The sequence below is a fragment of the Mus caroli genome, chromosome 13 (assembly GCF_900094665.2).
Source record: "Mus caroli chromosome 13, CAROLI_EIJ_v1.1, whole genome shotgun sequence".
In the NCBI taxonomy this organism is placed as follows: Eukaryota; Metazoa; Chordata; class Mammalia; order Rodentia; family Muridae; genus Mus; species Mus caroli.
In genome coordinates this window covers 42,295,371-42,308,014 of record NC_034582.1, presented here as the reverse complement: position 1 = coordinate 42,308,014, position 12,644 = coordinate 42,295,371, and the positions used below count along the sequence as shown (strand labels likewise).

Sequence of the window (12,644 nt, the reverse complement as noted above, 5' to 3'; positions counted from 1 at the left end):
AGGCTCTTACGAAAGCCTTAAAATGAGCCTACAATATCAAATCTATGTTTAAAGTTGTACTGGAAAAATGGATGAACCATTAAGACGACATTCCCCACCCCAGCCCCACTCTCCAAATGCTTATGTTCATCCCAGGGTTCTGTGCATGCTGGCGAGCACCACCACGGAGGCATAGTCTCCAGCCTCCAAGAGTTTACTTCTGAAGACAGGGAGTGAGATGGCTCCAAAGGATTTTCTTCATTTAGATGTGTGTATATTTATAAATAATCTGTTCTTAAGTCCTAAGGTTACAGTCATGTAACACTTATATACAATATATTTATGTAACAACTAGGCAAACACTCTACCATGGAATGCCACCCAGTGTTGTTTTCATATACTAAGTGTGGTCACTTTGTCTTTACACACACACTGGAGAGAGGGGGGTGTTTTTCCCTTTATAGAAGGTCAAACCCAGGCCCACTCGAATGTTAAGCAAATGCTGCCACTGAGCTTCTTCCCTAGCCCAGTAACATATGCACTTTGAGCCCTATGTTTAAAAGAAAAACAAACAAAAAACTTTGATCATAAACCTCACACTTATTGTTTAGAATGGATGTGTTTAAAGCAACAGAGCCTTTGATGGCAACAACATTGTGTCTAACAATACCACAAACCTCTGAAAGCATTGAAAATGGTGTATTTTACAATCTACGATTACCCCTCAATTAGAAAAAAAAATCTATTTTGTTTAAATACTCTTTTAATATTGAAAGCATGCGACATTTGGGCGGTATGTTTAACACATTTTCAAACACTAGCTGCCAAATTTCAGATCAGGTACACTATATCAGCTGTGGCGGGTTCCTAACTGCCAATCAGAGCCATTCACCCTGTCCCTTCTCGCTGCATAGTTCTGCTTTGTCTGGCGCTGTAACGCACAGGGTACCAGAGTGAAGAAGCAGTCTCTTCCTTTGTCCTCGTGCAGTCTAGCATAGTTGTGGGATTCTGTAAGATTCTGTTCTAACCAATGACACAAGCAGAACTCAGCCAGTGCCAGAGGGACGGCCTCAGCCACTACTGTCCCTCCCCTTGCACTCGCCTCTCCTCTGCTTTAGACACGGTGGCTGGGAATACGGCATCCACCTTGTCACTGGAGGATGGGAGATACAGATGGACTGGGCAACTGTTCCTAGATAACTAAACCAACCCCGAGCAGCCCATTACCAACCTGCCTAGAGTAAAAGAGGCCCTTCCTTAGTTAAACCCATTGCAGTTGGGCTTCTGTTTACACACAACACAACCACCCCTATACAATTACACACACACTGATAGAGATATGCTCCCGTTACAGAGTGACATATAAAGTAACTCAAGAGGCCACCACAGAAACCATACCTTGGTAATAGTATTTGGCTTCATGCCACAGCGGTAAGTCCTTGCCATGTGTGGAGTAAGCTGGATCTCCTTGGTCAGCTGCCTCCACTTTCCACACTCGGGTTTTGTGCACTGCACCTACATGAGAAACAAAGGCAAGACAAACATAGACGGCCTAACCTTGAGCTACCACATGTCCACGGGATCTGTCTTCACATGATCTGGTCCGTGTGTTTTGACTCAAGGAATTGAATCCAGGGTGCTGTGCATGGTAGCAAACTGCTCTAGCATGCAGTTCTATCCAACCCCCTTGGCTAACCTTCTAACAATTGTAGCCTTTCCCTTCTCTCTCCCTTGTTTCACCACACCCATTCTGATGCCATCAGGGTAATTTCTTTTTTTTTTTTAAGATTTATTTATCTTATATATATATGAGTACACTGTAGCTGTCTTCAGACACAACAGAAGAGGGAATCAGATCCCATTACAGATGGTTGTGAGCCACCATGTGTGGTCTCCCTTCCCCCAGCCTGGAACCTGCCTGCTCTAGGGTGGAGCTACCAGCTCATTCGTCCTGCCACGCCCACTGCTGGAACCTGACTCTGCTGCCTGGAGGCACACACTTGTTTGTCCTGCTACTGGACCCTGAGTTACTTGGCGGGAAATTGGGTTCCCTCCCCCTTCCTTTATAAACTGAGTGTTTGGAAATATTAAATTGAGCCTCGATCAGAATCTGTTTGTCCTGGCTTCATTCTTTTCTTCCGCCCCGTCTAGATTCCTCTCTTTGCAGGGAACTGCCATTCTCAGTGAACCGTTCGTGTTGTGGACCGCGGGCGGGCCGCAACAACCATGTGATTGCTGAGAATTGAACTCAGGACCTTTGGGAGAGCTATCGGTGCTCTTAACCGCTGAGCCATCTCTCTAGCCCCAGGGTAATTTCTGACTCAATGCTAGCTGAGGCAAGAGGATAAACGAAAGAAAGTTTGAAAACTGTTGTCAGATTTTCCAGCTCAAGCTGGAGGCATTAATGAGTTAACTGTAGATACGACTACTCAGGAAATTGGGACATGACATGTAAATTGTGGTGCCTAGGTTGCCAAAAGGACGGAAATACTGATAACATTCAAATCAAGTCTGGTAATAGAGTTCTCCAGACTGTACCTGCACTCATTATTCTGTCTGACAAAGGCCACAGTATGTGCCTAGGGGCACATAGCTTTTAGTGGTTATCTCTGCAAGCTCCTTACATTATTCCAAAACAGAAAATTCTATATATCTGCATGCACACAAATGACATCAGATCTGGCTTTGCACATAACCCAGAAATTAAAATGAGAACTCTAAAACAGTGAAAATCTTCTAGGAAAGCACAGAGGTGAGTCTTTATGACTCAGATTTGGTAAAGTTCCTAGCAAGACACACATACACACAAAAAAATCTAAATAAATGGAAGTTTATCAGAACTAAATGATCTATGCAACCTGCAAGGAAAAAAAAAATCTGCCACTCATAGAGGGAATAAGGGTTTTATCTCCAGAATAGGACTTACAAAAAGATAAACAGCTCAACGTGAGCTGCACATTTGCAACTGGCCAAACAACACTAGGGTGTACTTCCACAAAGAGCTGCCTGTTTACACCCACCTACCCACACAGCTGGCATTATAAAACACAAACAAGAGTTGGTAAGGATGAAGGCAGGAGGGTTGGGAGTTCAAGTCACCCTTCACTACCTAGCAAGTTTGAGACCCATCTCAAAAAAAGGCAAAAACAGTGGGATGTGGTGGTCCACGCCCTTGATCCCAGCACTTGGGAGGCAGAGAGAAGCAGGCAGATCACTTGAGGGCAGCCTTGGCCTATTCAGTGAGTTCTAGACCAGCCAAGGCTACCTAGTGAGACTTCTGTCTCAAATGACAAAAAGCCAAGCCCATGACGGTGTAGAGAAACATGACCCCCCCCCCCCCCCACACACACACACCCCATGCTTCAGGGAAAAATGAAGAAATGGCTCTGAGCTGAGTCTGGAGTTAAATCCCAGCCTTTCAGGAACATGGCCAGGTACAAGGGCTCTCGGGTAACCCCACAAGCTGACTCAAAATCAAAAGCAGGAGAGAGGCCTAGCAAGCTCGAGGCCCTGGGTTCCAGTGTCAGGACCACCAAACACTAATCAACCATAGAAATGCCATATGGCCCATCCCTAGGTATGTAATATCTGTGCCCCTGTTTATACTAACTGAAAGATGAGACACGACCCAAGTGTCCATCCAAAGAGATGGGTGGGTAAACATGGGGCCAGATGGTGGTGTGTGACAGTCCTTTCTCCCCTAGGCTATACAAAGTAAAGATTTCGGCAAACTTTAGAAGTATTTGTTCTAGAAACAACCCAAGCAGAGATCTGCTACAAAGCAGCATCACTCCTTCTGCCCATGCTTTAGTGCTCTGGGCAGCAGTGGGCCTCCTTACCCAGTAGGGCAGCTGCTGATCTGCCATGAACGCCTTGGGGCTTGGCTCCGTCTTGCCGTTGCTGGTCCACACTCTTTTCCATGCACTGTATTTGTCATACCCATCTTTATGGCTGAAAACCATCAGAAAAAGAAAAAAAAAAGTCAATCTATAGGTTAATCAGGTTTTCACACTACAACTTGAGCTGGTCAAGTTTACAAAAAAAGACTTTACTATTCTTAAAACTCAGGGGGTGGGGCTGTTAAAATGCCACACCCACAACAGGCTATCAGGAGGAGCGTGTGCTGGACAATGTTAGCTCTGCAACAAATAAGGGCAGAGCCCTAGGTGGTGAAAATTTCTTATTGTCCATGGTGATTCCTACAGCAACCATTAATGTTTTATCAAGGGATAAAATAATAAACAATTAAAATCAGAAGAGAAGACAAGTGAACAGTACAGAAAGCCACTAGTAAAAGGCAGAGCAAGGCCTGGTGGCACCGGCTTATAATCTCAGCTGTCCAGGATGGACAGGCAAGCTCAAGGCCTGCCAGGCTATAGAAAAAGCTGAAGAGGACAGCAACCCAGTGCTCTGCTGGCTCCCCAAGTATCTGCACCCTATCTTACGTGCACTGTGACGGAACAGCAGAGCAGCCAAGCTCTCTGGAGCTTCCATATACCGGACATGTGTCATGGCAGACACGTGAGCCTGCAGACATATCCACTCACAGCACAGTTCACTCTTAAGTTTCTCATGTGTCCACTGTACGTTGGATTCATCCCCCCCTTCTCAGTCCTCCCACCTCTGTCAGCCCCTACCTAAGCCCCTCTACACAGTTTTGTTTCTATGTTTCACATACATACCTATGTGATTATCTACATAAAATCCAGGAACCACGATTGAGATAATGTTTCAGAGTTTGTCTGAACTTGCTCACTATGAATACCTCCAGCTGCATCCGTTTCCTTATAAATAACCTGATTTTACTGTTTCCCCCATCCAGCCTTGCTTATGAACACCCAGCTTCAGGCACGGTATGTAGTGTTTACAGCACTGACTTTCCAGTCACACTTGCAGTCATCACTGGCATTAGATGAGGCCCAGGAGGTTCCAGCTTTGTGACCACCATCCCCAGACCTTGTCTCATCCGTCCACCAGTTCCCAGTCAAGAAACAAACCTTCTGTAGTAGTGGTCAAAGCATTCATTGCAGAAGTGTTCCCCACAGGAAAGGTGATACCATCGGGAGGTGTAGCCATTTTTGGCACATCTGAAAGGAGCAGAAACAGAGCTGGTGACAGAGACTTCTCACTCAGTTTCATGTAACTAGCTCATCAACTGGAGCCCACTGGCAGCAGCTCCACTTCAAGTAGCCAGGGGCTAACAGGAGAAGCTAGGAGGAGCTGAAAGGTCATGCAGGTTGAGAGTCGCCTATCTGAAATGTCTGGGATCACAAATATTTTAGATTCCAGTTGCCCTACGGGTTTCAGAGTGCTTGTACCACAGTGAGACATCAGGGGGAGAGAACCCGAGTAGTAACATAAAGGGTCCCGGCACTCCGAAGTTTCAGAACTGAAACATTTGGGATTGCAAATTGCAGATATGTGTACTACCTCAGAACAGTGACCACACAGGGAGGACTTAGGTCAGCCAGGTGTAACCTCCATGGCTGCCTGGGGCACTGGATCGGGGTAGTGACTTATGAAACAATGACCCGGTCCTTGCTACGAGCTGAGTGTGAGAGCAGCTGGAGATAACATCTCATCAGCTGCAACCTCAAGAGCAGACACAAAGTCTGGGAATACCTCTGGTCAAGTAGCTCATGACACAGCACAAGGAGGAGATGTCCCAACCCTGTGGACAGGGCCATCTTCTGTTCAGACCCAAATGGGTTTTGTCCAGATTTAATTGAGTCATAGCCTTTCTGAAGATTTTTCTATGGAATGGGGAAAGTCCGACCACAATGATCACAAATGGCAATGTAGGTTTTTGGGTTTGGGTTTAGCTATGAGGTAGGGTCTCTTGCACCCTGGACAGGCTTTCTAGTTTGCTGTGTAGCTGAGGAAGACCTTGAACTAAATACCAGTGAGGCTAGCTCCATTTCCCAAATTTTGGGATTAGCAGGCATGTGCCAGCATGCCCACTTTATTGAGTACTGGGATGGATTGTTAGGCGAACACTGTACCAACTGAGCTACCATCCTTAACCCTGTAGCTTCTGAGACCCGCACAAGGATATGAAGAGGCGGCACGATACATGAGGTAAACATAAAATTGACAAAAGCAAGCATACACAGGTTCCTACCAGAGCTTTAGTCTGTGACCTCCTACGCCCCGCACATCAAGCCCTAGGACCGACACAAAGATGGCTGGGTATGACCTCTCCCACTAGGCTAGAACCAGCCACAGAGTATGAAGGGAGCTGTGATGTGTAGTGACTAAGCAGTCAGAATTAGCAGGCTGCGGTTCCTGCATTTGGTTTTAGAAGAGTAACATCTAGGGTACCATTCCCACAAGGCACATGCTACCGGGCAGACACACACGGCCAAGGTAGCCCTGCCACAGACCTTTCAGAAGCGCTTGCAAAGCACACAGGGTACGCCGCTGTACAGCCTGCCTTTTCACATTTCCGGTACTTCTTCTCCGACGAACCATCCTCATCCTCATCCGGGATCTCTACTGCTTTCTTCTTTGCCTACGGAAGAACCCGCTGACGTCAAGGTTTCACTTGGCAGTGGTGGTGAGGGGGGGGGGATGGCAACAGGTCTGCTGCTGAGGTCACACGTGAGTAGAAGCTCTAAATGTCATCGTGTTGGTAGCATCTGGGATCAAAATACGCACGCCAGGCAAACACTCCAGCAACTGAGCTACAGCCACAGCTCCAGAGGCTGCATCCTGGCAACAGACTAGGGTTAGCCAGTACAACTGTGCAACCACTTGTATAGACAACTGTCTTACTAAAGGATCTAGAAACAGCACCTTAACGATACGCAACATCCACGTGAGCTTTTCTTAAAGGAAAATGTGGCAGTCTATCCAAGTCATCCCTGGGGACTGAAGGTTTGGCTCAGCAATTAAGAGCACTTGCTGCTCTTATCGAAGGCCCAGGTTTGGTTCCCAGCACCCACACGGCAGCTTACCACTGTGATTCCAACTCCAGGAGATAAAATGCCCTCTTCTGACATCCGAAAACACTAGGTGTCTGTGTGGCACACACACATACATAATACATACATTCAGACAAAACGTTCATATACATAAGATGCCAGGCATGGTGGCGCACGCCTTTAATCCCAGCACTCAGGAGGCAGGCGGATTTCTGAGTTCGAGGCCAGCCTGGTCTACAAAGTGAGTTCCAGGACAGCCAAGGCTAGACAGAGAAACCCTCTTGAAAAACCAATAAAATAAAATAAATAAATCTTTAAAAAGTCATTTACAAACTAAGAATTTTTTCTCTCTTAAACCAGTTAAGTCTTTCAGAATGGAAATGTAAAAGCTAGAGAAAAAAAAAGATCGAACATATCAGAACGCTCAGCTTTTATTAAATACTGTACTGCAAACAAACCTTCCAGCGCCACTCAAGCAACAGCAAGCTCAAGTCCAAATTCCCTTGAATGACTTCCAAGCCAGGCCTGACCTGGTCTCAGCGACCCGTTCTGGAAGCAGCCGCCCCAGCTGTGATTCTCCCAGCACCAGTGGTGATCCAGTCTCTTTGCCCTCCCAGCTCTGCCTGCACACGCTGCACCCTGCACCAGGAGCTCCTCCACAAACAGCAACAGCAGGACTGGGCTCGCTCTGTGTGGCTCTCCACTCCCCATAGTAACTAGGAGTGAACAGAGAATACCTGCCGCCCGGAGCTCCTCAAAGGCAGGTTATCAGGAGAAAGCTCCAAATTGCTTCTCTTCTTTGACCTCCCTCGAGATGAGGCCATTGCTTTGGAAAACCTGGGGGAGGAGGGGAGGAGAGGGGACACCATTAAGTTATTAGCATCTGCTGATACTTCAAGCCATTGTCACTTGTGGGGGGGAGGGGTTGCTTGAATATAAAACCCCTACTCCCAAGTCACATAAGCTGATGCCTGTGTTGTATGTATTCAAAATGGGGACAAGTCAACCATGCTGGGGTATACCTGTACACCTTGACCTTGGGAGGGAGAGGCAAGACGACCACAAGTTCCAAGGTCATCCTCAGCTGCACAAATCCAAGCCAGCCGGGTTACATGATGAGACCTTGTCATTATGTTCTTGCTCCCCCGGCCCCCCGCCCTACCACCAACTATGTCTCCTGTTTCCTGAATCCTGAAGTCTTAGCTTGTACTAAGAAGAGATAAGTTTTATACTAACAAATACCAGGCACACTGTATATAGAAAACAGGAATCTGGATTCAATCAAGGCACTAATATCTCCAACTAGACAAATCTTAGGATTTTTCAAAGTAGTCTATTAACGGCATGGTTAAGACCAGCATTAAGAACAAACATCTAGCAGGCGTGGTTACTCATGCCTTCAATTCCAATGGAGATTGCATGAGGGTTGGAAATTCATAGCCAGCTTCAGCTGCATAGAGTATTCAAGGCCAGTTTGGACATGAAACACTGTCTCAAAAACAACCAACCAAAACAATCTATAAACGTATCTATAAACTAGGCGTTGAAACCATGTAAGGTTATGAGCTATTAGAAAATATTCAATAAGAAAAATACTCACGGTAGCATATGAATCTGTAATTATTCACTTTTTCTATCATGTTTCTGTCATGTTACCACAACATTGAATGAAGGAATGAAAATAAGTAGGCATCTGTATGGATAAGTGATGTGGAAGCAAGGAAGCGGTGCCACAGAAGACAGGAACCTTAACAGTTACACAGTGCCAACCTTGTAATACTCAGTTCCCATTTGTAAGTTACATTCATGTCCACAAGACCAGCTCTCACAAGTTATTAACAACAAATGGAAACTCTTGCATCCAGAGTAAGAAACCGTGATGTCAATACTGTGAGGAGTCTTTGATAACTTTCTTTTAAAAAAAAAAAAAAAAGATTTATTTATATGTAAGTACACTGTAGCTGTCTTCAGACGCACCAGAAGAGGGCATCAGATCTTATTATGGATGGTTGTGAGCCACCATGTGGTTGCTGGGATTTGAACTCACGACCTTCAGAAGAGCAGTTGGCATTCTTAACCACTGATCCATCTCTCCAGCTCCTTTGATAACTTTCTTAATGACAGGATAAAGCTAACTTTGTAGCTTACAAATGTAAGACCAGCATATTCCAAGATGCAGAAGACTTCATTTTAAAGAGGTGGTTTTTCTTTATGTTTATGTACTGGGTGGGGGCACATACCATAGCACAAGTATGGAGGTCAGAGGTCAACCTCTGGGAGCACCCAGTTCTCTTCTTCTCCCATGTGGGTTCCAGGGATCAAACTCAGGTTATTAGGCTTGGCAACAAAAGCCTTTTACCTGCTGATCCATCTCTATGTCTCACTGGCCCACAATGGCAGAGGATGGGGGGTGGCTAGGAGTTTAGTTCAATGATAACAGACAAGCCTAGTATTCATAAGACCCTAGATTAAACCCTCAACACAAAAATTAAAACCAGTCCTACGCTGTACACCATACTAACACTATACTAGTAACATCTTTAGAAATACCATCTACCCCCAATCATTGTTACACAAAGGCTTTTCAGATTCCATCTGCACACACTTTTACACTGTACTGGGAATACACAACACCAGGCAAGCACTCTACCACTGAACTACATCCCATGCCTCATTTGTACTTTTAAAAGGGCGTCCAACTTAACCATTCACGTCAGTGTGATGTTCACATACATAAAAATACATGGATTTCTTTACATGTAAAACATGTATTCCGCAGTCACACAAAGAGTCACACACACAGTATGTACACGTACATACAAGTACTGTAGCGAACATGAAGCTCAGCGTGAGGTTCGGGAACCTAAGAAATCTGTGTTGATTCACGCAACACTGACCATAACCCAGGAACGCACAACTCCTAAAACCAAGCATGACTTCCAGAAGTTTCCAATCTTTACACCCGAACAGTGGAAAACATACACAAATAAGCATCAAGAAATGTCTAAAGAAAGCAGCACACTGTACGAGCTATTCAATCTGACCGAAAGTTCTTACGGCAGCGCATCGTCATCTTTAATTATTCAGCTGAGAGAGGGTCGTGTGCTCCCACTCTGTTAAGCACTGAATGTAGCCTGCATCGCTACCGATGCTTAGTCCTTGGGTCTTCATTAGAGCGAAGAGAAAACAATGTGAGTTGCGAGTTCGCAAACTAGTGTGTTTTAAAACATGCTCCTAGAAATAAAGTATTATTGTAACAAGCACAGTGAACCCTTCCCCACCTACCCGGTTTTCTTGTTAGCACGGGGATTTTACGTGGATCCCTGGCCACTCCAGCTGTTGGCAATCTTCCTGCCTGTGTCAAGAATGCTGGGATTGCCGGTGGGAAGTCCCGCCCCCAGCTGCTCCCTCCCACCTGGCTCTTCAGTAAAGACACCCAACCGACTAGAGTTTTGTGGTCCAAGTTTTTTTTTTTTTTTTTTTTTTTTTTTTTTTTTTTTTNNNNTTTTTGGTTTTTTCGAGACAGGGTTTCTCTGTGTAGCCCTGGCTGTCCTGGCACTCACTTTGTAGACCAGGCTGGCCTCGAACTTAGAAATCCGCCTGCCTCTGCCTCCCGAGTGCTGGGATTAAAGGCGTGCGCCACCACGCCCGGCTGGTGCGCCACCACGCCCGGCTGGATGGTGATCCAAGTTTTATAAGTCCATTTCTTCCTAATTTTAAATGCAGAGTTTTAGTTTTCTTTTGGTTAAAAAAAAAGTGTTAAAAATGAATATACAAGCAAATATGTCAGTATTTAGAATTATGTTTAAATAACTCCCAGGTGTTCTGAACGTAGTTTATTGAAGAGTTTAAACACCAACACATAAAATTCATAAAAACTGGAGTTCAAAATAATCGAAAACAAGAGTAAAAATTTACGGTGGAGGTAGCATTACTTGTAAGAACAGGACAAACTACTAGAAACTTCTCTGTTATTGAAAGAAACTGAAATCTCCATGGGTCATTTAAAATAGGCAAGCTGAGTGCGTCATATTCCCAAGATAAACTGAGTTACGGAAATATGGACCCAGTGCTATAATTTAATATTCAACACCCAACCCAACAATTCAATTCTGAATTCCCTATTGCCCTGCGTCTTTTCTCAACTGTTCCCCGTGTGGAAGACAATTATTGACGAGAGAATTTTCTCACATACCCTCTGAAGAAAACCTCCGAAAGGATTCCACAATATATTTTGTAAGCATTCAAAGCAGATGTGGTTGGTGGCTTTGTATTTGCAGCAGAAAGGCTGGGGCAGAAGGATTGCTTTGAGTTGGGAGGCGGAAGACTGACCAACGCTTTTTGAGCTGTGCCTGGGTTAAGAAAGGGATTCCCCACACCTGGCGTGGTCTGTTGCTTGCTCAAGAACTTAGGCCTCGGTGGCTGGGTTCCAGATCACTCAACCCCAACTTTCTGCAGCTGGGCCTGCTTCTCTCACAGGCCAGCTGCGCCGACTATCAGCCATATGGACCGGGACCTGGTGGTGTGCAATCCCAAGGAAGGCTTGCTGGAGCCCTCATCAGCGGCCCTCTACAAGAGCGCCGCTACAACAGCGAACCTGACGGCGCCTCGCTGCCCAAGGTGGAGATCGCAACCTGGGATCCCTCCTCCTGGCCGCGATGTTCCCACTGCCCCACACAGGAGCCCAGCGTGGGGTTTCTCCCCACCACCACCGAATGGGAAGGGAAGCCTGGGCCCCTCCTACCAAGCTGTGGGGATCCCCTACCACCCTGAGTGGGGAAGGCAGTCTGGTGTCCCCCCTCCTGGCTGCGGGGTTTCCATGTCCCTGGTGGGAGCACAGTATAGGGTCCCTCCTTTTGGCTACGGGGTTCCCCAGGTCCGCAAGTGGGACCGCAGCCTAGGGTCTCTCTTCGCGACTGGCGGTGGGTGGTTTCCACGGCCCCGAGTGGGAGCCCAGAATGGGGTTCCCTCCTTTGGGCTAAATGATTCCCACAGTGGGGTAACTCCTCTACGTTAAGGGGCTCCTACAGTTCCGAGTGGGAGCAGAGAAAGGGGTCCTGCCCTCCATGTAGATGGGTTCCTACAGCGCTGGGTGGAATCCCAGAGTAAGGCCCCTCCTCCAGACTGCGGGGTTCCCATAGCCCAGAGTGGAAATCCAGACTGGGGTCCTCTCCACCCGGTCCGCAGCTGGTGCCGGCGCCAGAGTGCCAGGTGCAGCCGCCGCCCAACTCACCTCCGCCCGGCCGAGGCGCAAGCAGCTCCCTGCAGGGTTCCGAGAGAGCGACGAGTGGGAAAGCCCGCGGCCCCGCAGCCCAGCGCGGGAAGCCCCGGCTTGCACAGGGTCCCCCGCGCCACCCCTTCCAAACGCGGGACGCCGGGGAGCCCCGGGGAACGCGCGCGCCTCCAGACCAGGCTCAACACACAGCCGGCCGCTTTGTGCGGAGCTGTCACCCGAAGCCCGCCGCCACCCCCAAACGCGCCCGCGTGAGGCTCGAGTCCTTACCTCAGAGCGCTGGCCAGGGGGCGAGTGCTGCCCTGGGCTGCACCGGGCTGCACCGGACCGCCGGATCCGCACTGCCAGCTGCAGCAGCTCGGCCGCCGCCGCTTCCGCCCCTATCACGCCGTGACCCGGAGTGGGAGGAGCCCACAGGCCCAGGGAGCAGGAGGGTCCCGGCGCTCGCCCCGCCCCGATGATTTCCGCCACTGCGCAAACTCGGCAGCTGCGAAGGGCGGGGCCCTACA

At 47.6% G+C, this 12,644-nt stretch overlaps 2 protein-coding genes across 5 annotated transcripts in view; one reads left to right on the top strand and one right to left on the bottom strand.

Moving 5' to 3' along the window:
- Window positions 1–12,577, bottom strand: part of Kdm1b (lysine demethylase 1B) — a 42,715-nt gene extending 30,138 nt beyond the window's left edge. For 3 of the 4 annotated variants that reach the window (XM_029468250.1, XM_029468251.1, XM_021180046.2), the window contains exons 1-6: window positions 12,406–12,520; window positions 7,640–7,739; window positions 6,363–6,490; window positions 4,977–5,066; window positions 3,819–3,930; window positions 1,378–1,494 (exon numbers count right to left, since the gene is read on the bottom strand). In XM_029468250.1, the coding sequence (XP_029324110.1) occupies window positions 1,378–1,494; window positions 3,819–3,930; window positions 4,977–5,066; window positions 6,363–6,490; window positions 7,640–7,726 (534 nt within the window). In that variant the 5' untranslated portion in view covers window positions 7,727–7,739; window positions 12,406–12,520. Of the gene's footprint in view, window positions 1–1,377; window positions 1,495–3,818; window positions 3,931–4,976; window positions 5,067–6,362; window positions 6,491–7,639; window positions 7,740–12,405 lie in introns of all 4 variants that reach the window. The other variant, XM_021180047.1, reaches the window with a different exon arrangement.
- LOC110307668 (basic salivary proline-rich protein 2-like) lies at window positions 11,407–12,596 on the top strand. Its single transcript, XM_021179914.1, has 2 exons — window positions 11,407–11,901; window positions 12,090–12,596. Exons 1-2 carry the CDS (start codon window positions 11,407–11,409, stop codon window positions 12,594–12,596), a joined length of 1,002 nt encoding a protein of 333 aa, XP_021035573.1.
- Window positions 12,597–12,644: the final 48 nt, after the last annotated feature.

Coding starts and splice junctions, on each gene's coding strand:
- LOC110307668 (XM_021179914.1), top strand. CDS start 11,407: ATGGACCGGGACCTGGTGGTGTGCAATCCCAAGGAAGGCTTGCTGGAG. Junction 11,902..12,089: donor TAAATGATTCCCACAGTGGG/GTAACTCCTCTA, acceptor CCCGGTCCGCAG/CTGGTGCCGGCGCCAGAGTG.